This window comes from Danaus plexippus (genome assembly GCF_018135715.1).
Source record: "Danaus plexippus chromosome 3 unlocalized genomic scaffold, MEX_DaPlex mxdp_25, whole genome shotgun sequence".
NCBI classification, from domain to species: domain Eukaryota; kingdom Metazoa; phylum Arthropoda; class Insecta; order Lepidoptera; family Nymphalidae; genus Danaus; species Danaus plexippus.
The window spans coordinates 1,542,543-1,567,899 of record NW_026869844.1 but is presented as its reverse complement, the minus strand read 5'-3'; the positions used below and the strand labels follow the sequence as shown (position 1 = coordinate 1,567,899).

General features: G+C 30.4%; 1 protein-coding gene across 1 annotated transcript in view; it reads right to left on the bottom strand.

The window, feature by feature from the left end:
* The window catches only part of LOC116768088 (5-hydroxytryptamine receptor 2C), a 35,905-nt gene that overhangs the window by 9,431 nt on the left and 1,117 nt on the right, over positions 1-25,357 (bottom strand). Inside the window, exons 2-5 of the mRNA XM_061526743.1 lie at positions 25,020-25,122; positions 15,060-15,181; positions 3,267-3,465; positions 666-788 (exon numbers count right to left, since the gene is read on the bottom strand). Coding sequence (XP_061382727.1) covers positions 666-788; positions 3,267-3,465; positions 15,060-15,181; positions 25,020-25,122 — 547 coding nt within the window. The remainder of the gene's footprint in view (positions 1-665; positions 789-3,266; positions 3,466-15,059; positions 15,182-25,019; positions 25,123-25,357) is intronic.

Below are 25,357 nucleotides of genomic sequence, written 5' to 3'. Positions count from 1 at the left end.
ATTATTTTTTATTTTTCTATGATATTCTAGATCAATGTATTTATTTATATTTTATATATTATTATTATTTGAATAATTTTTTTACACTATTTGTGTTATTCCATATATTTAACAATCTATTAGAGGCCATTCATCAATGGAGTCGTTAAGTCTCAATGGCATTATTTGTTGCTTGGTTTTCCTTACATAAATCATGTTAGTATTGAGTGATAAATCATTTTCATGATTGAATAGAAACAACACATTATATATCCATAAATTAATAATTATTAATACAAATAGTTAGTGAATGTTTTCAATACAACGAATAAAAGCTATGATCAAGTAAATCCTCTGATCAATAGCGAACAGGAGTATTAAACATACATGTATTTTGCAGCTGTCTTGGCCTGTATGTATTCCAATACAGGTCAAGCACTATCGCTTAGTTCTCATTAGATTTGACATCTCTCGACCAAGATTGCTGAATAATTATTATAGTCCAATGCAATAACTGTGATGACAAACTAAGTGAAGCATTAAGTGATAAATCGATGTCAATTTACTACGGTAGAATTGAGACAGACATGTTTTTAATTTAATTAAGTATTGTATTTCAAGTGTGGGGATATAAACAATATATAATAATAGTTTTCAAAAACGCAATATTATAAATACGGCTATACCGTGATGTAGAAGTAACTCGCCAAGTCATCTGCCTAGAAGCTACATCGGGGGAGAGTTCTGGAGACCTGGCACCCAGCCGACGAACGCACTGCAGTGGTCCGTTGTCGTAGCCACCGCATTGCCTATTAATAAACCCTTTATAAGAAACAATCGCCAAACTTAATAGCAATTATAAAATCTAAAACACACAACGTTTATTAAGTTTAAGTACTTTTGTTATTTATATGTAGGACGTACATTGCGGAATGTATAAAATATAGTGATACAAGTCTCATTTATCCTATCGTCTTTACAGTTTCTATTTTCCAATTAAAAACAAAAATTAAACAACTATCATTAATTTGTGTGAGGATTTTCATAAAGTATGGATAAAGATAATACACCTTTAAAGACAAGGTTATTTTATAAAGGACTCGCGGAAGACGTAAAATAAAAGATCTGTCATAAATGTAAATGGCGCTTTAAAAATTTTTATGTAAATAAATTATAGCTTACTTGAAAAAGATTCAATTCATATGTCTGCAATTAATTAATGTCACTCTAGAAGCTAGATTCTCGAATGAATTAAAAAAAAATACTAACATTAAATTTTCAGCCACGGATATTGCACATTAAAATTGAAATTAACAAAAATTGCTAATAATGTCAATAATGTCAATGTTATTAAGAATGATTCACAGTCATTCACAAATACATATATATGTATGGTTATAAATAAATACGCAAAAACTATGTATAAATAAACGACATTTTATCTCTATATAGTTACGATGCTGGAATAGAAAATAATTTCTGTCCATGAAGACTTTGGTGTCGAAAGCATTAATGCTAGTAGAAGTTATATAAACAAAAAATCATTATTTACGTCAACAATTTTTATATTGAGGGTCACATCACGTTCTTGCATTTAATCAACACATATAACTTTAACCTAATGTATATTTTTTTGCTAATTAAAATTTCTTGATTTTAACGGATATAATCAATCTCTGTTGTTGTTAAAAATATTCTCGCCTAAACGGTATTAAAATTTATTTTTATTGTTTCCGAAGTTTTAAACTCTCAAAATTTTTCCTATATATTTTTGACATAAATTTAATTTATTCATTTTAACATAAATTTAATTTATTCTAACTAACTGAAGTAAAGAGTTGTGAGTAAAATCATAACTTCACACTATTGTTCTAAAGTCCTGGGTCAATAACTTAGATATTTTTTTGGGAAAATACAGACCTTTCAAAACAAAACTAACAGAGACAATAGCAGATGTTACACGAAAGCCTAGCATTATTTAATCTGTATTTTATAAAAAATAATCTCAAAGAACATTTTTTTGCACAAAATTTAGAAATACAAGTTTAAATGATTGAATACTTCTATTAGTTAATAAATTGTTCGAAAAATTCAGAACACTCTCGTTATGCATCTTAGTATTTTCTGTCAACATTCCTATTTTCTTGACATTATTTAGTTTCATATTAAGAAATTATGTTCTAAATAAATGAAGAAGAAGTCTTAAAAGTGATGAGAATATAATTAATAAAGCAAGTTTGAAAACGCTTTCTGTTACTCCTCGCATTATTTGAATACGCTGCACTGAAACCACAATTCCGTGGTTGTGGTTTTGTTAATGTGCTATTTTTTAAATAAACATGTCTCAGTGAATTTAAACGAAATAACATTATAGAAAAATAAAATTATTTACAATAAAACCGTAAAAGCAAGTTAACTAGACTAACTATTAATAATATCGAAGCTTTGTATTTAAATCTCAATAGTGCCTAATGTAAATATAACGTTCGATGAAAAGGTCGATCGAATTCTTTTGTTAATCTCAATTGATTCTAATTCTAAAGACTAGGCAAATCGAGTACAATTGGATAATTTTAAAAATGTTATACTTTTTACCATAATCAACCGACTTCAAAAAAGGAGGTGGGAACATTACATTAATTATTAACTTATTACAAGTATACAATGCATTTGCCTGAAATACAAAACACAAGTTAATCATGTGTATCAAGGTAGGTATTTGCGTTGGTAATTGTAAGTAAAAAAAAAATAAAATTCAAATCTTCCATTCCAGTTGATCAGAGTTTCTTGTCTTTTATATATTCTGGACAAGTTCCAAAGTACAAAATCGGGCAAACTGAATAATTCCCGGCATCAATCAGCAAGCGCTGCCAAAGAAGTTGCTATATATTATAATTTATTTTCTTATTTGATCCAATGTTGGGGTCAAAATGTAAAGCTGTTATGTTATTCATTTTATACTTATAATGTCACTCAATAAGTTTCATCAAGTGAAAATATTATTATCAACTCAGAATGTTTACCTCATATGAACAATACATTGATAGAATGTGAAATTTAGGGTGGAATTTCTGGTGGACCTACAAAGGCAACTACAAGTGCTAGGTGGACCTACAAAGGCAACTACATAAGGGCGTATAATAACAACTATTCGAGGCAATTAAACTGATTTAATAATTTATTTTTGCGTGCTGAAAATATGTATATTATATTTTAACTATCTAAGAAAACCAATTCACTGTCAACATGTCAATATTTTATATTTAAAGGATATAACTAGTACTCACCGTCTCTGGGTCCCTCCGGGTACGGGATTTGCTGCCAGCCTCGCCTGTCTCTTCAACAGTTGCACCGTCAACGCAAACGAGACTACCATCATTAACATCGGTATATAAAAGGCGACCAGAGAACCGAAGACCCAAAATAGACGATTGTTTATCACGCAGAGGTCCGGTGTTGGCATTATGTTCGTTCTGTTGATAATACCTAAGGAATAAAGATGATATTGAAACGTGATGTAAATTATACGAGCGAGGCGATTTTGACGAAGAAATAACAAGAGAAAATGAAGAACATTTGATATATTACATTGGATTGGAATAGAGACGTAACGAAATCTGGAATGGTATCTTACAAACAGTTGACATAAATTCGACTCAAATAAATACAAGAGTTTCCTGATACAAATAGAAAATAGTATATAAAAATAGAATTGACTTTAAAGATTCCACAAGGTAAAATTAATATTTATAATTTTATTAGAGTCTAGACTGTAGAAGTGAAATAGGATTATGTAAAACCTCAACCTGGCTTACTTTAAAGATCAAGACAATAACTCGTGCAGCAAGAAAATCGAAAAACTTAAAAAGTTGCAAACTCTTTCATATATATGTTGCCAAAGTAATATTTATTATGGACTATTTACTAGCTACCCTCTATTTTAGGCGAAAGGTTGAACGTTCGCGTTAATAGGAAACGCATGCACATATGTCAGCAGTTATTTTTTCGGAATAAAATAAAAGTCTATGTATACGACATACTAAATTTTTTTACAAAAATCTCATAAAATATTTTTCTAAAAAAAATATAAAAAGTGTTAATTTTCAATTTCTACATATAAAACAAATCGTTTGATAAATCAATTAATAAAAGTATCAATCAAATTTATTCGTCAGAACAATGTTTAATTTGTCTTATTTATCAGTCTTACAGGATTGTCGATTATTTAAATATTTATTGAAATACAATACCTGCTAATATTATCACGTGTCACGTTGAATAACCGTGCTCAGGTGTCCCTGAACCATTCAGTAGCTTTTAGATCCCATTTAGAAGAGTAATGAGACATATAAAAATGTTTTCACACAACTGGCGTCTAAAATATTTTATATATTTAGGGGAAAAAAATCAAATAATAATGATTATGTTAAGGTTTAACTGTTAGTCTAGACATGGGATAAGAAAAGATAGGAACGTGTAACCAAATATAAAGCATAAAGGAATAGACTGGCTATACATGATATTTGACACTTACTGAATACATTACACACCACGCTCAATATTCAAGTTCCTATTTGTATTATAAATATGAGTTTTTTTTTGTTAATACAAAAAAGAGCTGTGTATAAAGAAATGACTATAAAGCCCTACTTATGTCATAAAGAAAAAACAATGGTATAGAATAATCTATACATAAAATACGCTGACGGTATTTCTGGGACTGTAACAACTATTTTAAATTTTAAAATATTATGTATCCATATTCCTTTTTTTTAATTTTATTATACACTCTATAAGTATAAAGCAAATCATGAATAAATAGGCATGTGGAGCTCATACAACTAAATACAACTGCCTGGAAATGTTTAAACTGTACGTGCACTTCTATAAAGACTTACATTTAAACATTTCATTGGTCTGATTTGTTTTGTATGGGGTTTTCCAATAGGGACGCTTGAACTTTGACAGCTGATTGCGGCCATGTTGTTTGAGTGACAGCTGTCAAATGCAGTGTGTTATATTCATTCCGTCCTCCCAAACCACCATGGCAGGTTACAGTGTCGAACAGCACGTGCAAATCATAAAATTGTTTTATGAAAATGGGTCTTCAGTTCGAGCAACGTTCCGCGCACTTCGCCCGTTTTACGGTCGCGATGATCGTCCTGCCGAGTCGACTATCCGTCGATTGGTGGACAAATTCGAGTCAACCGGGTCAGTTAACAATCAGCCGGTTCCTGTGCGTCAACGTAACGCGAGATCTGCCGAGAATATCGCCGCTGTGCGCGACAGTGTCCTCGAAAACCCGCGGCAGTCAATTCCGCGTCGCGCACAGGAACTCGGCCTTTCGCAGACGACAACTTGGCGAATTTTGCGTTGTGACTTGAGCCTGCACCCGTACAAGATCCAGCTGACCCAAGAGCTCAAGGTTAATGACCATAGACAGCGCCGTGTGTTCGCTGACTGGGCATTAGAGCAGTTGGAAGTTGACGCCGATTTTGGCAAAAAAATCATCTTCAGCGACGAGGCGCATTTTTGGATGAATGGCTATGTCAACAAGCAAAATTGCCGTATTTGGGACGAGACCAATCCACACGAGGTTCACCAAGTGGCAATGCACCCGCAGAAAGTGACTGTTTGGTGCGGATTTTGGGCCGGAGGCGTGATTGGTCCGTATTTTTTCGAAAACGATAATGGTGTGGCCGTCACCGTCAATGGTGAGCGATACCGGTCGATGATAACCAACTTCTTTTGGCCTGAAATCGAGAATATGGATCTGGACAACATGTGGTTTCAACAGGACGGCGCTACGTGCCACACAGCACACGCTACGATGGAAGTTCTGCACGAGCAATTTCTGGACATGGTCATCTCGCGCGGAGGCGACGTGAACTGGCCACCGAGATCGTGCGATTTGACGCCGCTGGACTTTTTCTTGTGGGGTTTTCTTAAGTCGCAGGTCTATGCCAACAAGCCGCAAACCACCGATGCCCTCAAAGTCTACATACGCCACGCCATCGATCAAATACAGCCCGATTTGTGCGCCAGAGTCATCGAAAATTGGACCTTTCGTGTGCGCGCCACCAACCGAAGCCGTGGCGGTCATTTGAATAATGTCATATTCCATACATAATGGGGTCGATAGACCTTCCAAATAAAAAAAAAATTTCGCAAATGTCTTTCCTACATGTATTTTTTTTTGCATTTCAAAGATCAAGCGCCCTTAATGGAAAACCCTATACTTGACTGATGTTTTTTTTCAACTAGGATCTTACTCAAAGGCCATGTATCCCACTACGGTTAGTTATTGCCGAGTATCAATAAAAAATATTTTAAAAGTGGTGGCCTTTTAATGTATTGGTATTTTTTTACCTATATATAAATTACCTATAAATATATAATACATTTTACCTATTTATAAATTGTAATTGCTTAAACCGTACTGAAGTTCTGTTATCTTTCATAATAGTGATTACGTCACAGCTCTAACGCTTTGCAAAGCTCTTGAAAACTATTACCATGAAGAAATCATAATAGAACCTTTTAAAGTTTTTCAGGGACGACCTTAAAATTATGCTGTGTATTTTACGCAAATATTGAAAAATTATACAACTAGTTGTTACTCATGGCTTTCTTCATGTTTTTGATGTTTACAATCATACTAATTCTTGGATGGTTTAAGTTTTAGGTACTCTGGTATTTAAATAATTTTATCAATATATAACCAAACATAAAATATACAACATTAACATATTTGATAAATATTTTATATTATTATACTGTACTTTATATTATTTTACATATTCATGTGACTTTACATGAATAATTTAAAGTAAAAAATCCCTATCCAACCAGTTAATTGCATATAATATGATTCCAGTTTCTTAAAATGCATAGCAACAAAAGCTTCTATTAAAGAACGTATTCAATACGAAATTATACTACAATAACTTTAAATACAAAAAATATATATCTTTCCGATATTAACACTTCAACGAAGTAAAAAAATCATGTTCATTTCAATAGACAAAAGAATGTACGAAATCGTAAAACAAAATCATTCAGTTGTGAATGAGTAAAAGAGTCAACGTCAGCGAATTGAAAGAGAAAAACCGAATATTTAACAAAGTAACGTCATTTAATTTTTTTAACCTAATTGTATCATGTACATTGGACTTTTTTCACATGTAATTAAATATCACTTCACATAAGTCATTGTAAAAATTGTGTTCATAGTGAATTTGTCATTATAACAAACTCAAAACTTGATAAATGGTTTGAGGAAAATAAACAAATAAACCTAAATAAATAGTTATACAAATACAAAAAAGACTATCCACTCCTTTTTTTTATTGGCCTGTAATTTTGTCTCTCGAGATCATGGTCGGACCAATATCAGTCAGTTTTAAGTCTCATGTTACTAAAAGTTAGTTCTAAGATGATTTTTTTAATACTGACATATCAAACGATAGTTTTATACTATTGCATTATGATCCTCAGAATTCGCTGCGTAGCATGGGCAATGGCGCTAATTTACAGCAAATAATTATCGAAGGTTGATTAGATGTTTATAAATAATCAATTTTATTGAACAATTAACAATCTATCGAGTGGTTATTCTATTCAGCAAGTCTTTATTTTGATGCCAGAATAATATTGATATGCAAAAATTAAGGCTCGTTTTTAGGTTAAGACAGTGGTTTATATATTATATATTGATATATTTTTTCTCGTTGTATTGTATTAAAACAGTGAAATTCAGCCAAAAGATTTAACTTGATCATTTTTATTAAAGACTAATAAAATACACCAACTTTAGTTCTGGATAAAGACGGCTGTAACACCTTAATAGTCATTATATTAGATTGTGGTCGCTTAAAAAAAATAGTAAACTAGAACGAGTTTCTTGAACTTTGATCTTTATAACAAGTTTTAATTAAATTATGAAAAAATTATTGATGAACTACTTTTTTCCACACCTAATTATAGTATTTTTTCCAACAAGTTTAGATTTTCAATATTTCAATAAAACGTATATAATAGATCTTAAGTTTTAAATGAAAAGACAAGCAAATTTAGAACAACAACCATATTGCTTGCATCAGTGATGTATAAGAACAAAATATTTTAAAGAAAACGTCAGACGATAGAAAATTAATTTGGTGACGCATTAAGCACTCGATTTACAAAGGTCGGTTTGAACTCGATTTTTTTCGAGTCTTTGATCTATTAGAACCACATTCGTCATTAAATTTAGTTCTATAAAATTTCAATCTGTGTGGTTCAAGACTGCTTTCGTAAATTCCATTATAATATTGTGTTTAAGTTTTAAATTTAGCTAGTTATTTCTTCTTAATAAAAATGTTAATAAAAATGTTGTAAATTATGAAAATATTTTTTTTAAGAGCTTATAAGAGACAAGGTTTTCAGATACATAAGAGCTATTACAGACGCCAGGTTGGTTACAGTAGTATAATCCATATATCCCTTTGTACACACTAAACACACAAAAGGAACGTCCAACTGTTCAGTGTTCAGAAGGTTTTAGTTTATCTAAGTTTATGATTGTCAATCATAAGACGTGCTCGGCCGTGACAAGTGGATGTTATTGATATTTTTAAGCTCTGGACCGAGGATAATAACAGTGTAGAGCGTGAAGCGTAAGCTGAGCTTTGCATTTGTGTGAGTGCATACAGAAAGTATAGGTGTGATATCGAATTTGTGCGTGCCTCGTGCTTTTCTAGGTTGTGACCGCTTTATACTGCTTTTACTCCGCTCCGCATCTTCCACATTTCACCCTTTGTTGTGGTAGTAGAATTACGTTATTTAGTACTTAATATTTAGATTTTGTGTTCTATTTATTGCGGAAATGGATTCTAACATAAATAAACGAAGCATACCTAAACCTTTAAATACCCAAGTAAAATAAATTTTGTGTAATTAAATAAGTTATTTGGAAGACATTAATGAAATATCGAGTGAAGAAGAACTCGTCTATTTTTTTTAACATTATGAAATAATAAATTTAAATAAACTATTTTTCTTCACATAATATTTACATCTGGCCTTTAATAAGTTTTGTTTATTTTATTTTTAATCAAAAATAGCTCTCTCACTTATGTTATATATGTAATTAAAACATAATAAAATTTAATTCTTAAAGTTTTTTGTCTGACTCTACTTTTACTTTCACTCACACAAAAGCAAAGCTCAGCTTAAACCTCCCGGACTATACTTATCTGGAAGTACCCATGGCTAATGAAAAGCAAATATAGGATTTGAACTAACACTCTAAGCTAATTTTTGAAAGCTAATAAAGCCTGGTTATTCTGATACTTCTAAGTGATTTTCCCAGAGCTCACTTAGAAGACCCTCAAACCAGTGATCACCAGGATCCAGATCTGAGTTTTCTATATGATCGTCGAGCCATACATAAAACAGTTTACAAAATCATTTCACAGCTTTTGTAAACATAAATTCAACTGTAAATTTAATAATGCCTGTTTATATTCATAGTTATTAATTTATACGAAATTTATTTATTTTCTACAAAATCCAAAACTGATACAAAACTTTTCGCTTCGTTAATGAACAACATTTGTTTTGAATTCATATATATTATATTTTTTCCACTGATATTTATTTTTCAACAGTTTTCAATAACTTATATTTTCTTTTCTTAATTCGATAAAAACTATCCTAATGACTTAGAAAAATGAAATTCTACAAATATACCTCACTATATTGTACAAAATTTTATGAAGATCAAATGATTCCAAAATTTTCCAAAAGGAACATCTCATTGGTTGTATAGATTAGAAAAACATAAAAAACTTATGACAAAAATATTTCCATCGAAATGGTCTCGTCTGAATTATGGGCAGCCCTATATAAACATCGACAAACACATTTGCATATGATTGAACGTAAAGCGTTTCCCAGCCGCCTTCCATAAGAGGTTATGATGAATAAAAAAAAAATATTTTCTATTAAGAGACACTTTTTTTATTTTTGCAAAAATATGTGAAGCGATAATGATCCTTAACTCGACCATACACTTCGAAAATTTCAATGAAAATAAAAATGAAATGCTCTACATAATTTATACTTAACAAATTACAAATTAAACTCTCTCTTTATAGTTCGTGTTTGATTGCGGGGACAATGTTAATTAAATGAACCAAATATTGGAAGCTCGTAGTTTTAATTTATGAAACATAAAAAATTGCATGTACACATTGAAATAATTTGTGAACAGCTCCTAAATTTAATATAATCAACATTATATATATATATATATATATATATATATATATATATTACAAATAATATATAGCGCTTCATGCTATACGCTACTACAATGAAAATTCCATTCATCGTTCATAAATTATAAAACAAACTTTGCAGAATAATGGTTTATGCAAAACATTGTTGTGGAAATTTGCTACTAACAAAAAGTCAACGAATTTATAAATATGTCACCTTACACCATTACAATTTATTCCTATTATAGTAATGTGTCAAGATTCAATTGTATAGGAAACAGTGTTTCTCCTTAGTATTCAGCAAATGTTGACCGAGTCGGTAACTGGTGAAGATCACTGAAGCGAAAAAAGATGAAAGCCAGAATCGCTGAACGGAGTGCTCTCAGTCATGGAAATGATGTTATACACTTTATGCATACTTTCATAGAGATATTCATACAATATTCATTAAGATGATACTTCTGAAATACTATGTGAAAGACAATTTAAAATCTACCTGCCATTCAAATTTATAAACGTTAATTAAATAAAGTCGTGGTGGCCTGGAGGTTAAAGGCCCGTCTCTCATACATGAGAGCGCGGGTTCGATACCTGGTAAATACCAATGTGATCTTTTCCGAGTCATATGTTCTTTCTAAGAGTATTTAAACACCACTGACAGACAGTGAAGGGAAACATCGTGATGAAACCTGGACTTTTTGAAATTATAAATTTGAAATCGCCAATCTGCCTTGAGCAAGCATGGTGATTAATGCTCTAACTTGTGGGCCAAGTGGGCCAAGTGGGCTCCGATAGGCTGATGATGATTATGAATTAAATTTACGAATCAAATCGTTCCTTGTCGGACAGATATTTCTTATTACACTCCACTATTACAGACACAAACAAAAATTTTGTATTAGTTTGAAATTCTAATAATAATTTATATAAAAGATATGAAATAAATTAACTTTATTTCGCACTTTCGGAATAGGCTTATAAATAACTGTAAGCTTAAATAAGCTCAAATTGATAGATACGGTCATAAATAACTGTTTCACACAATGATATTTTACAAACGCCTGCGGCCGATCACATAACTCTCAGACCAAATAGCCTTATAAAACATAAATAAATAAAGTCTGATGCGAAAGCCATAAATATTCTTAGTGAGACAAAACTTCGAAACTGTTACCGTTGAATGATACAATTTTAGGTATGGTAAAAACAACATTATTTTCCCTACAGAAAATCATCAAAACATATATCATACACGTTTAAATATAATAATATACGAATTATGTATATTTCGTTTACATAACATGTGGTTATTTGAAAAAGGGGTATTAAATAATTATTTTCTCCTCTTCATTATAGAACTAGCTCGGCTAAATCAGTCAAACACTCTCAAATCATGTTCATAGATAACCACAGTCAATTCAGTGACGTAATTTTGTAATATATTTTACAAGTAATTATAAGACGATCATATTCTTTGAAGATATGAATTCGTTCATATAAGAAATTCAATGCCATTTAATCTACACAGAAGTCATCATTACCGGATATAATTGAGAGGCACAATCAATGACGTCACAATCCAAAGCGAGTGATTCAGAAAACAATAATAATGATAAGAAATTTACGAGTGAAATTGCCCATGAAAGTACCTCAATTTAGCTTCGGAATGAATCTTCGAGTACCATTGAATTCAAATTGTAAGTCAAGAAAAGCTTTGATCTTCGATACTCCAATTGATTGAAATAATTGCTCAAATATCGCGCTATGGATATTTATTACGAGTTCAATGATAATCAAATCAATTGTAAATCTAGTTTACACTAATTTTCTATACCTAATTAGGTATCATTTATCTCAAATATTATTAAATTCCTCTTGTAGAATCACTAAAACATTAAATTGAATAAATAGTATGCAATTTATTACAAATACGAAAATTTGCAACAGTTACATGCGGAACCCAAAAATTCATGAATGTTTGCAGAATTGACTGAAAGTTTAATTGGTTTAAAATTGATTTAAGCTCTTAAAATTTTTATAAAATCAAATAACTCTATAACTAGATCGTATATATTGTAGAAGTTGAAGAACTACACATGTAGGTCCTGAGAAAAAGTCTCGGTCGCAAAAACATTCCATGTTCAATGTACGTCTCACACAGAGCTTAATACTTACTACTCTTTGTTTGAACATCATGAATTTCATTGCTTGGTATTATCATTAATCTTTCTTGAAAAGTTTGCTTACAGAGTTATAATAATAAATTGTTAAAAACCTTAAGTATACCTTAAGTATAGCAAATGGTACCTATTTGACCACCAGAGCCAACAATTCTTTTCGTTATAAAAATAACTTTTTTACTTTCTTAACCGATCACTTAAATCGTTTATACATAATGTATAAAAATTAAGGCCTAAAAAATATATTCAACATTATTTATATCAGGAACAAAATAAACAAGTTAGACAATAAAAATTAATGGACTGTATATCAAATACGATAAATGGGTTAGACGTAAAGGAATCATATTTTATTTTATTATATTTTATTAATATTTCTAAAAATTAAGTTAACGGTAGAAGAAAAAATATAAAAAAACAGTTTCAAATGTAATAAAATTATTTTGAAAAGGGCTGATTAAAAATAACTTTCATGTAACTCTAAACACGCCACAAGTAGTGTTGTGTGTAACAATGTTAAGATATCTTCCAGTCATGGTCCACAGTTGTACATATGTTTTGACCAACAACATTAGAATTTTTATTTAACAAACAATTTTTTTGTAATTACACTTATAAATAACTGCATGACGTACAAAAATACATTATTTTAATTAATCTGAAGTAGGAAATGCTGAGGAATTTATTTAATTTTGTAAAAACACATCACTGTAGATATGAGTAAGATTATTATTTTTATAAAATAGTGGTATGTACTTTATTCATAAGATTTCACATAAACTTCCATTAACAAGGTGATTGGCTACTATTACACCGAGAAGTTCTGAGGTTTCAGATCAATTTTAATTTAGGTTTGCCTTCCGATATATTGCGTAAATATTTTATAATAATGCTACTTGTGACTTAAAGTTTGTTTTTGGAGTTTAAATACAAATTATTTGTCCAATAGGTACTGTTCATTTGAATCCATAGATAACAAAATTACTTGAACTTTATAAAAAACATGCTTGAAAATGACTTTAATAATGAAATATGTATATCCCTTTCCCATCTTTCCTCTCTCTCCTCCCCAAATGAGGGTGGCAACGCATCCGACATATTATTTTGCGGATGTCCATGGGCGACGGTACTACCTCCATCAGGTAGGCCGTCTGCTCGTTTTCCCCCTTTATCATAAAAAAAAATATTGTTGGTCGTGAAAATTTTATAAGTTCATTTAATCGTGTTTATCATTTAACAATATTTTATTTGGTCGGCTTTTTGGTTTTTGGTTTGATACAAGAAAATAAAATTTCCCTCCCCCTTGCCCTTTGGAGATTTAACACTTCCCATATTTATTGAATATCTATTTTATGATTTTCTTACAATATGAAGTGTCGACGGATATTAAAATAGAATTCTAATTAATATCTTATTAACAGTTCCATGGACGCATCAAGTGTTCTTGTCATTGTGATATAATGAGATGACAAGTGAATAAATAAGTCAATAACACGAGCGAGCGAAATTTATGTCAAACGATATGCATACGTTTCTCAGTTGACAACATTTAATTTTTTTTATATATATTTTATTTCGATAATAAAATACGCATAGTATAATCCAAAAAATATTAGTTTTATTTAAATGAATACTTACGAAAATATTAGATCTCATTGTATATAAATAGTAATACACAAAATGGCGTGTAAACGAGATTTAAATTTGTATTAAAAAAAAATTACACTTACAGTAAATAAAAACTGAAAATTTGTTGAATAAGTTACAAAAAAATATTTTTTTGTTTCACTTTTTCTTTTATTTTGGCTTTTTATTTCTTATGTAACATAAATAATATTTTATTAGCTATATGCAAAACTTTGATCCTTTTTTACTGAGATGAAATAAAAGTTTATTAAGTTTACACAACCTATATTGCCTTTGAATTTCGCATCGTTTGGCGTTAAGGCTTTGTTTATTCTATTGTTTCTTTTTAGAGGAAAGTAACCACCACCTTTTAAACAGTGGTACTTAAATGTTAGAAAGATAAGTTTTGCATCACTTATATTAATCAAAATCTACAGAAACATTAAAAGAATATTGGAATAACAAGAAAAAGAAAGCCATTGTTGATGATATCATAGCAGCAGTTGTAAAAATTATTAGTCTTAATTATTTCATATATATTTTTTCACTGAATAGAATAATATAATATTTATTTTATATTTTTTTATAAGCAAGTTTCAGCTAGATTCATTCATAAAAATTCAAGTAGAATGTTAATAATGAAAATTATTTTTTTAATTTCATCTTTAAACTGTAGCTTTAATAAGAAAAACAAAATTATATGAATATAACTATAATTATATTTGTAATTCTTTCTATAAACTGTAAAATTACAAATTGAATAGGATTACGAAAGTAAATTTAATATCCAGCATCTTCATCCAGAAATATTTCCCATATCACAAAACATAATTCTTAAAGCGACAGTAACCTCACATTTTATTATAGGTAGATTCGCTTCCTGCTATATTTTTTACTTGAATTACTTAAAGCAAGAGTGTTAAAGATCATATTTTTCTAACAATCATTAAATTTGTCTGGTCTCTTTATACAATTGCTTGGTTTATATTATATAATTAATTCAGTAGCTCACCTAATACTGTGATTGAGCTTGACACCAACATGCTGAGAAGCCAGACGAGCGCGATCTTTATGACAACCAGGCGCTTGGTTGAATGATGGCGACTCTTCAAAGGGTTTCGAATGCCAAGGTACCTATAAAATGAGCATATTTTAAAAACGTAGTCTGCATTTATAACAATTTCAAAGCAGTACATAAAGTTCATAAAGACTAATGAGAATATATGTTCGTAGACCCTAATTATATCTATGTTGTATAGCGCGTACTATATGTGTTTATAGTATAGCCCAAAGATGTTGGAGGGGTATAAATTTCTCTTATTAATAACAAACATTACAGTCATGCACATGATTTAGCTTGACTATAAAGTCGTAAGGTGCTCTCAAAAGTACGCGTTTTACTGTACTCGTCCGAAAAAAAAACTCAAAACAATCCACAAAAAAGAAATTATAATTTGAGACGGACGTCATAAATTTTTCTTACAAACATCATTTTCAAATAAAAAATATTCGCTTAGTGAAACATTCTTAAAACAAAGTTTTAGACGTTGATCTCATTTTTGCTTTTACAATTAAAGATAATGAGGAATATAAAAACTGTCTTCATTAGGCTGTAATCTGGGTTCCGAGCGTTCATTGGTTGGGTTTTCTTTTAAGGGAATTAATTCATTCGTTCGTTTTATTTGTAAAAGATCCCTGGATGATGAAATAAAAGAAGTTAATATTATATATTTTTTATCGTGAACAAGGAAAAATAGATAAGACATCTGAGTTTTTTGTTTGGATATTTTTTTTAATTCAATATTTCCGAGCATACAATTTTAGGGTACAAAATAAATAAAATGGGCAAATCAAATCTGAATACCACATAAATTAAGTTGGTGCTATACACGATTTTGGGAATCAGTCTGTCGCAAAAATGCATTTTAATATGTACATTGTTCATTTGCAGTGACGCTTAACATTTATCTTTAAATAAATATTGTATATACAGTTAATATATAAAATAAAATACATATTTAAGACACGTATGTAGTATATATCAGACGCATTTAATAATTTACAAATAAAAAAGGGAAACATTGGAAAAGGTGCTCCGGAACACAATAAATAATAAGGGCTTTTTATTTTTCTCTCTCTCTCTCTCTAACGTACAATCTCTTCAGAAAAATCTTTAAAATTATCGTATGTTATTTTTGTTTCACAATTACATTTCAAATATGTATTAAACTTTTCTTTCATACCCCTCCCTCAAACTGTTTTTTAGTTTTGATGGTTAAAACAATCAAATTGATAAATATGAACAAGAATAAGCACGATGAAAAAATATTGTTTGTAATATTGTGAAATAAAAGATCAATGACATTACTATTTCCATCGATGGATCTTGAAGCGCTCATTGAGAATTCCCTCAACTATTCGGTTTAAACATCCAACATGTAACGACATGTATCGACGATGTGCTCCAGTTATCTGGAGATTCCGGAAGCGATGCAAAATGCCATGATAACAAATCTAAGCTCTATCGTTTTATATAAACATAAACCAGTCTTAAAACTTAACAGATAGTGTGTAATGAAAACTAATGTTCTGTCTATCAAAATAGCTAACTTTTATAAGGAAAGTATTTTCGTATGCTAACTTATAACAAAGGAAATTCTGCAACAAAGGAAATTGTATTTTTAAACTTTGAATTGTCCGTTATTTTGTCTTTGTTTTGAATTGTCTTTAAAGTGAAAGTATGAAGAAAAAATATATTTGATATTGTTTTATAGCGTTGAACGTAACATCTAGAATAATTGTGTTCCATAATGAGATTTAAGACATTTGTGAGTTTTATTCATTTAAAAGAAACTAATATTTTTCAGATATGCTACGCGTGCTTTATTTTTGTAAAAAAACTACATGCTCCCGACGTTTCGGTTACTTTACTTTACTTACTGTCAGACATTTACATCTCATCTGCCCGTGATCATGGTTGCCGAAAAGTAACCGAAACGTTGGGAGCATGTAGTTTTTTAAAAAAATAAAGCACACGTAGTTTATCCGAAAAATATAAGTTTCATTAAAATAATTGTGTTCCAAAGCATAAATACTACGATGCTTTTTTACCAAAAGAATTTCTTAAATCTCATATATATTTTAGGAGCTTCATTTTGTTTATTATTATTGAACTAATGTTTAATCAATCGATGATGAATTTATGTTTAACGTCATTCACGGAAATCAGAGTAAACATTATCATATTTATATCGTAAATTAAAAATGATTTACTTCACACATATAAAACCCTAAAATACACACCGACATATTGAGGTTATAAAGATTATTTCATATTTTCTGAGACGACATGACAGTTAAACGGATGATATTCATAAAATAAACAAAGCTATAGATTGATTGCAGTAACTGAATTTAATGTTCGATAAAGATTTAACGAGATCTTATGTAGAAAAATTTCAACTCACACTATTCACAACAAGAGAAAAAAATAACAGTTTATTATACTCAGAGAACATGAATACAATAAAAAAAATACCATTACTAAAGATTTAAAACGCAAGGAAGTCATTTTTCTGTTTAATATGTCTTCATTTAGATATCTAGAGAAGAAACCTCTCAGCATTCCATGGATTCACCGTGTCGGTACCGGGCTCATCGCGTTGCAAGAACAGGAGCCTCAACAAAAGCGACTTGCGACTTGCGACCCAGGTGTACGTATAAGAGGTCCCTATCTAACGCGATTGAAACGCTCACCTCCACCATCCAAGCTCCTATCTGTACCTAAACAAAATTTAAATGAACCTACTAGGGCTGCCTTCAACGTGTTCCAAGAATGCACTGATGTTAGTTCTTGATAGGCCCAAGTCTTTTAGTAGGTTATAGAAAGATTTGGCTGTTATATCTCTCGCTCCCAGTTCTACCGCGTAGAAATCTACGACTAATCTATTCCTAGTGAGTTGGTTAGTGAGTTCGTAATGCTTGTTTATCTTGATGGCATGGTCTTTGGGGATGTTGGTTTCCCAGGAAACCGTGAGCTCTATATCTCTATATCTACAACGCGCTTTAAAATTCGCGAATACATAAATTTGTCTGGTCTGGAGGACGACGCACAAATATGCTCTGGGATTTTACATTGCTTCTCATACGTATCATCATTATAGTCCAATCCAAAACTCGCTTTAATGATAGCGTAAAGCTTGACGTTTGATTTTGTAGCTCTAGTGCGTTCCCTGACAAAACCTATTTATTTATTAAATTGGGCAAAATTTAGTGTACCTGAAAAAAATACAAAAGTAATCATATAGACCAAGCCGCTTAAATTTTGCCAACCTATGTTCCAAGACTTTTATTATATGGACATAAAGATTATTTTTATACTTTAAACAAGCGCTTCTATTGAAGGGATACGAAGTACTTCTATATTATATTTTTAATATTTATAGACATAAAAATATAAGTAAATTAATAAAGTATGAATTTGTGTGATTATGTTTGTTCGCATTGAATATTGAAAATCAATACCGATGAGTTATTAGAAAGTTCACATACAATTATATACATATATAATATACATATATTGTAGGAATATGAGAGGGTATGAGAGGTCGAACCACATATAAGCTGTTGTCAAAGGAGATCAGGACTCTTTTTTGGTTCATAACTCGCGTTGGTGTAATAGATTAATCGATCGTAGATTATTATCGGAGTGTGTTTAAATCTTTCGTTTGTGACACATTCAGTTATATATCACAATAACTTTAAATCGAGATAGTTAAAAGTTATTTATTTAACATTGTTATTAATTTTGTGTAAATTTAATAAATTAATAGTGAAATTGTATCGAATATTAATTTCAAAAACCGTCAATTCTGATCTTGTTTCTATATATATAATGAAAGAAAACTGTGATTATACTTATTCCTACATTTATTTAAACATTATTTAATACCTTTAATTTTCTTGTGCTCTTTTTCCTTACAAATGAAAGAGACGGCATTACAACACGGGCTGCAATATTTGTAACAGATTTAATATAAAATTCAATTTGAAATACTCTCCCGCGGGTTCCTTTGTTCGTTATACTGCGACTCCTACAAATCGTTTTAGATAATACATTTTGATAAAAAAAAGCTGTTAAACGATGAGAAATATTTAAAGTCTCATTGGTATTACGTCAGTTTCTCTATGTGACAGACTTACATTTTATATGATATATCTACTAATAGAGCGATCATTTAAACGGTGTCTCAATTCTATAAATGTATGAACTAGACACTTGGAGATGATATTGAAAGATTATGAAGAACGTTGAACGATATTTTAAAGCAAAAAGATTGTAGAAATTTTTAATATAACTTACGCTCCTTTTTCATTGTCATTTTGAGATGTTCCATTCTTAAGTTAATTAAATTCTATCTGTAGATTTCAAAATACCATTTACAACTTTACTATGAATGTAAAATAATAAAATTACATATATTATCTTCTGTAAAACCAAGGCCAAATATGAAACGATTTGCTCAATTACAACGATCGGTACTATCTTAACAATCTTTCGTACAGCCTCACACATCACAACATGTAGCGTTATAGCTACGTTGAAAAAATCAACAATACTTTTAAAATTATCACATTCGATCGAACAGAATACTTCTTTAATGATAGTGTCTTTGATTCTTTAAAAGTAAGTTTGAAAAATGTATATAACTTTTATCTCATTTCCATAATGCGAAAGTCGAAATTTAATAAGGCCTATTTATAATAAATATTTAGTTAATACTAAAACTTCTGAGGTATAGTGATTATTGGCTACACCTTTCTTATTATAAGCTAGTAATCTTTAGCAAGTATAATTGAAGAAGAAAAGAAGACTAGAACCCTTCAGAACGAGTTTACTTAGCAATTAATTGAGGTATAAGTGTACAAGATTTTAGAATAACAATGTTAGTAAGCTAATTTTACAAAAAAAAGATCAGTGTAACATATTATAAACTAGAATAATTAATTATTAAATTGTTGATTTTATAGTCATAGAATATTCCACGTGCTTTTCATATTTTCTACGTATGTATTATATATATATATATATGTTAACCATTTTCTTGAAATTTAAATCTCTAGTGGTGTAAAATGTCCATCATCGATTCGATTAAACATATTCTTCTTTTAAAACTTTCAGCAAATAAACCGAGGCTATCTAAAATGTATCGAGTCTTTAAATTTGACATTTATTTTTAGTACAGTAAGAAAGGCGAAAGGTCTTGAATAACTTTAAGACACTTAAAATACAAACTTAATCTTTGTCCGCAAACTAGTTACATTCCTCTAATTTTTCTTACATTTTCTAAATTAAATTCTCTTTCCTTTGACACATTAATTTGACTTTAGCTGGCTTTTTAACTCTGTTACCAGTTTTTTTTTTTATTTAAATTGTATGTAAGTGTTTCGGGGTCTTTTGATTTTAATTAACAACTTGAAGTGTTTTAACCAATGCTTATACTAATTTATATTTGACCTACCTCACCCACGAATCAGTCCTAATCCATGATAATTTAGCAAGTAAATATTAAAATAAAATATAAGAAATAATAGAAATTAGGATATATATCAAAATTATATATTAATCAAGTAGGAAATATAAAGAACTCTACCGTGACAACTTCAACTTAACTGTCTTCAAAAGTTGCGCACAAACTGAACGGTAAAGATTTTTCAAACAGTCTTTCTGCTGTGACAATTTTGAATTTTAGTTAAGTAATATGTAGAGTTTAAAAACCCTAGTATTATGCATATGTCTTATGAAGTACATGATATGGTAACAACGGCTTCATTTAGATTATTCTTAGCTATAACTATTAAAACAGCCATTCAAACATCTACACGTAAAGATATATTTCATTAACTGTTTATTATGCAAATTTTCGACCTTAAACCGCCCCATACGCTAAGTTTAACCGTTTGGGGTAAAAGTACGAGTAATACAACGTCCAATTACATTTTATAACCTGCTTATTTCCTCCTTCATATTTTCCTTGCATATCTAAGATTAGAAAGGAAATTTAGATTTATCCTAAATCATATTATTACAACACAATATGTGATAATTTTAAAATAATATAAAAGCAAATCATAAGGACGCTACGTAACCCAAATTTTGTTATTTATTTATTTATTATTTCCAGGTTGTCTTGATTTGTTAGTTCTTTGTAGAAATCTTAATAGGCTGTCTGCTTACTAACTATAATAGTAAACATCTAAAACAGAACGACTGTTTTGAAAAAAAAATTACAACTTGAATATAAAACATTCTTTTCAGTGCTATGACTCAAAAGGTTCAAAAATAACATTTTCATCTGGTTAACCTTGAAAGAAATTTTAAGTATGTTAATGATGTATAACGTTGATGGACTCATTAAGGAGGCTTTCGTTTGTCATATCTAACCCAATTATCACCCTCACCTTAGTAAATGACTTGTCTTTGTATAGGAGGAGGGGGTTTAAACGACGAACACTATCCTAAGTGTACTATATAAGTATACTATAAACTTGTGTTACCATATCTGTATACCATTATTAAATTTTGGGGTTTGCCAAAATGTATCTAAACTTTGTACCATGTAGAAGAAGAGGGCGCCCGTTGTCTGGAGTCTCCTATTGGGTTATACGTTTAGTTAAACTGTGCACTAAATTGACACTTAAGCTTTTGGCTCCGAAACGGAACTGTTTCCTTGGGATCATTTTATTGTTTACAGCCAACCGAGTATAAATGAATAAATTTAAAATATAAAAAATATAAACTAAAAACAGTTTTAAATTGCAGTGAAATACGAACTAGCCATCATTTCCTTATACGTTTCTAATTATTTAATAAGCTTAAATAAATAACTACAATAGAATAATTAATTAAATAACATTATTGTATTTAAATAACTTTAACGCTATACTATAAAAAGCAATTTCTCCTAATAGTCAAAAATTAAATGTGGATTTTAATTAATAAAAACTTTTTAAAGATTAATTTTTTTTTGAGGTAATAGATATGCATTAATTAGTTAAGAATCTGAAGTAACCATCCACTTTAACAGCTCTAATATTTCTTTATCAAGATGTTTCGGTTTAAATAATAACCTTATAATATATAATTCGTACACGGTTGGTACACTTAAGACTTTAAAGGAATATTTTGGTAAGTTTAATACGAACCGTCCAGATATGTTACAGAGTTATTTTCATGTTTATTCTATTAAGTAAATTTTATAAACATAGTGAATAGTAGAGAGCAAAACGAATAAATTTTTGACTTTAAAAATTACTTAAATATTGCTTAATATTACTTATTTCCTCAATTTGAGGACACCAATTTTATGAGTAATCCAATCGTAAGCTCAAAAAAACTCTTAAGCAATTACAGCGTTTCAGTTTATTGTAAAAAAGATCATATTAAATAATTAATACATACATACTTTATTGTACATGAAAAAAAATCATGTAAAAAGGGTGGGTATAATTTTCAAACAGCATTTTCTGCCACCTGATCTGAGATATATGAGAAAGCGTATACGTAGACGTGCAATCTTTGTAATAAATAAAAATGTATATAATTTGAATGCAAAGTGACAAAATTTAATATAAATCTCAAATATGTATAAATTTCTTTTTATATTCTTTAATATATTAAATATATAATATACATATAGGTTATAAATACAGAGATATATTTTATTAGAGTGATACAAATAGCGTGACTAGTAAACTTATATTTAGAATAATTATAATTTATAATACATCATATACTTGATTGCTTGTTGATTGAAAGAATTGTGATTCCGTGTTATTTAGAGTGTCAGAAAATTCTTTACATTCTCTCGCAGCAACTACAGTAAATGATTCTCGCATGACAGCAGTGTGGTGTTTAGGCATTGTTATGTTCGGACTTCGACTGGCGGGGAGCGGCCTGCCGTGAGCATCAGGACGAAATTGAAATTGCGACGAGAGGTATTGCGGATGGGACAGCATGTAAAGGATGGTGCACAACATACATATGTATGTCTCTCGTTTGTCTGCGCTCATGGACTCTAAGCCTTTATTTGCTAGCAAAGTCTGGAAACATGGTCAAACTTACAAAGATTGTAAATAAACTTATAGCGGAACTAACCAGGTGTTCAATTTTATTCATTCTTTCATTACTTAGATTAGAAAAACTAACAACAGTATAAAAATTTGGGTAAACAACAGAAAATTTACGATGGACTGATGAGGAAGGTAAGATATAAGTAATATTATATATAATACTATGATCCCGTATTATTTTTTCATTTGTAAACGACTCGATTAGACTTGACGGCTAATAATGATGATGCCCTAGCATTTTGAGGGATTAACTTGGTCACCAAAGTGTTTCGACAAAAAGGAAATACGTGATAAGTCGAATTTCAATAAGGTTATGGTGTATTGACATCCCTCAAAGTTTCCACCTGTCCGTTCCAAGGCGCCCCGATCTAGCCGCTACTCGCTACCTTTCTCAAATTATCAGTTCAGCGTCCACAAACATTAAGGATATAGGCTGATAATATTTCTCGATCTCTTGGATAATTAGCAAGAGTATGTGAATGTAATCTGTAGTCTTGAAGCTTTCTCCAAGTCTATCCTGCTAACGACATAAAAGTTATGATCAAGAACGATTCGTAATAATTTTTGAATTTATTTCTTATAGGCAAAGTTGACAGTTATTCAATAGGTTTTTGCAAGCTTTTTTGAAAAATAATATCACTATATCTCTGCTCCATTGTAGAGAGTGAACCAAAAAAGCTTTATTGAAAGTCACCCCAACCTCTCTCAAATCAATGTCGGAAAAAAGTTGGGGTATAAAACTGGTTCACGTGCGTTCCGTGACCTAGGTTTTAAAGGAGTTTAAATTATGGTGAAGGGAATTATGGAAGGATGATGATGGTCCAATGATAATCTTGTCAGAAAACCCCGATCTGATGCAGTTGTAGCTTCTCCCGGAGCCCCATATCAATGAAACACGCGCAACATCTCAATACAGGTTTAGGTTTCAACCTGCATCAGCAGGACAGAAGATCATTGCACACACCAACATCGCGGGAAAGAAAAGGCTAGATAAAAGGAAAAGGCAACCGGCTCTTTCACTAATCGGACCAAAAAATAGACAACGCCGATCTTCTTTGAGAGGGTGGTACTTCTCGGTCAAACCAGCTCATGTGCGAGATGTAGTTGTATGACGACAGCTAGGTTCTATCACCTCTAACGCATGACGAATTAGTTCTATAACTTAAGCTGCAAACTTTCATGTTGAACTTGGGACAGTAACAGTTCAAGATCCACTCGTTCTACGTTTATATTCAGGTTGCTTTTATTATTTACCCTGTAAATCTCTGTATGTGACGTTCGTAGTAACTTTTCATAGATATAATTAAGTTTTTAGACACATTTTTGGGACCTTGCCACCCATCACAAGTAGTCCTTGAGTAAGTTTACCTACATCTGAACTGCTTGTTTCCGCTCCGAAAGCCGAATGATCGAATCCTTAATTTGCCATCTTCCGACAGTCCCACTTTGGTAGTCTAGTCAACCATGTAAAGCGTCTAAATATTCTTGGTACGTGTCATAACTATCCCTGAATCATCTAATATAATAAAATTCTTTTAAATGAACATTTTCTAATAATAAGAAATATATTTCATTTACGTCATGTTGTATAACAAAAAAATATTATATCCAATTTTTCCATCTCAATGAGCTAATAGAAAAGATGGTATCACAATATTTGCGATTTCGGAGACCTTATCCGATTCATTCGTTTGAGGGATTATAGTTTATTTATATCATAACATTATTTATAACACAACGTTAAGACTTAAACACACATAATTTTTATATTTTTTTTTGATATTATGGTTTTCATACGATAATGATGTAAAATTAAAAATCTAAATAAAACCTTACTTACCTGCCAATACTGATAAAGCACATGTGCATGATACTAGCAGAGCAAGCGAGCACATCACAAGTCACGTACACATTACACCACACGACGCCTAGAGGCCAGTAACCTGGACATAGGATATTGGACCATATATAATGTGAAGAAAAGTTACGAATTTCCTACAAACAACAATACAAATAATGTGTCTTTTTAGTTTTAAGTAAATGCTTGATAGATTCCCACAAAACTGCAGATTACGTCACTTTACCACCTTATAGAAGTGTGTTATAATTAAATATAATACAAATGTTTTTTCTTGCGTTTGTTACTTCTATATATGCCGATATATGATTAATGTAACT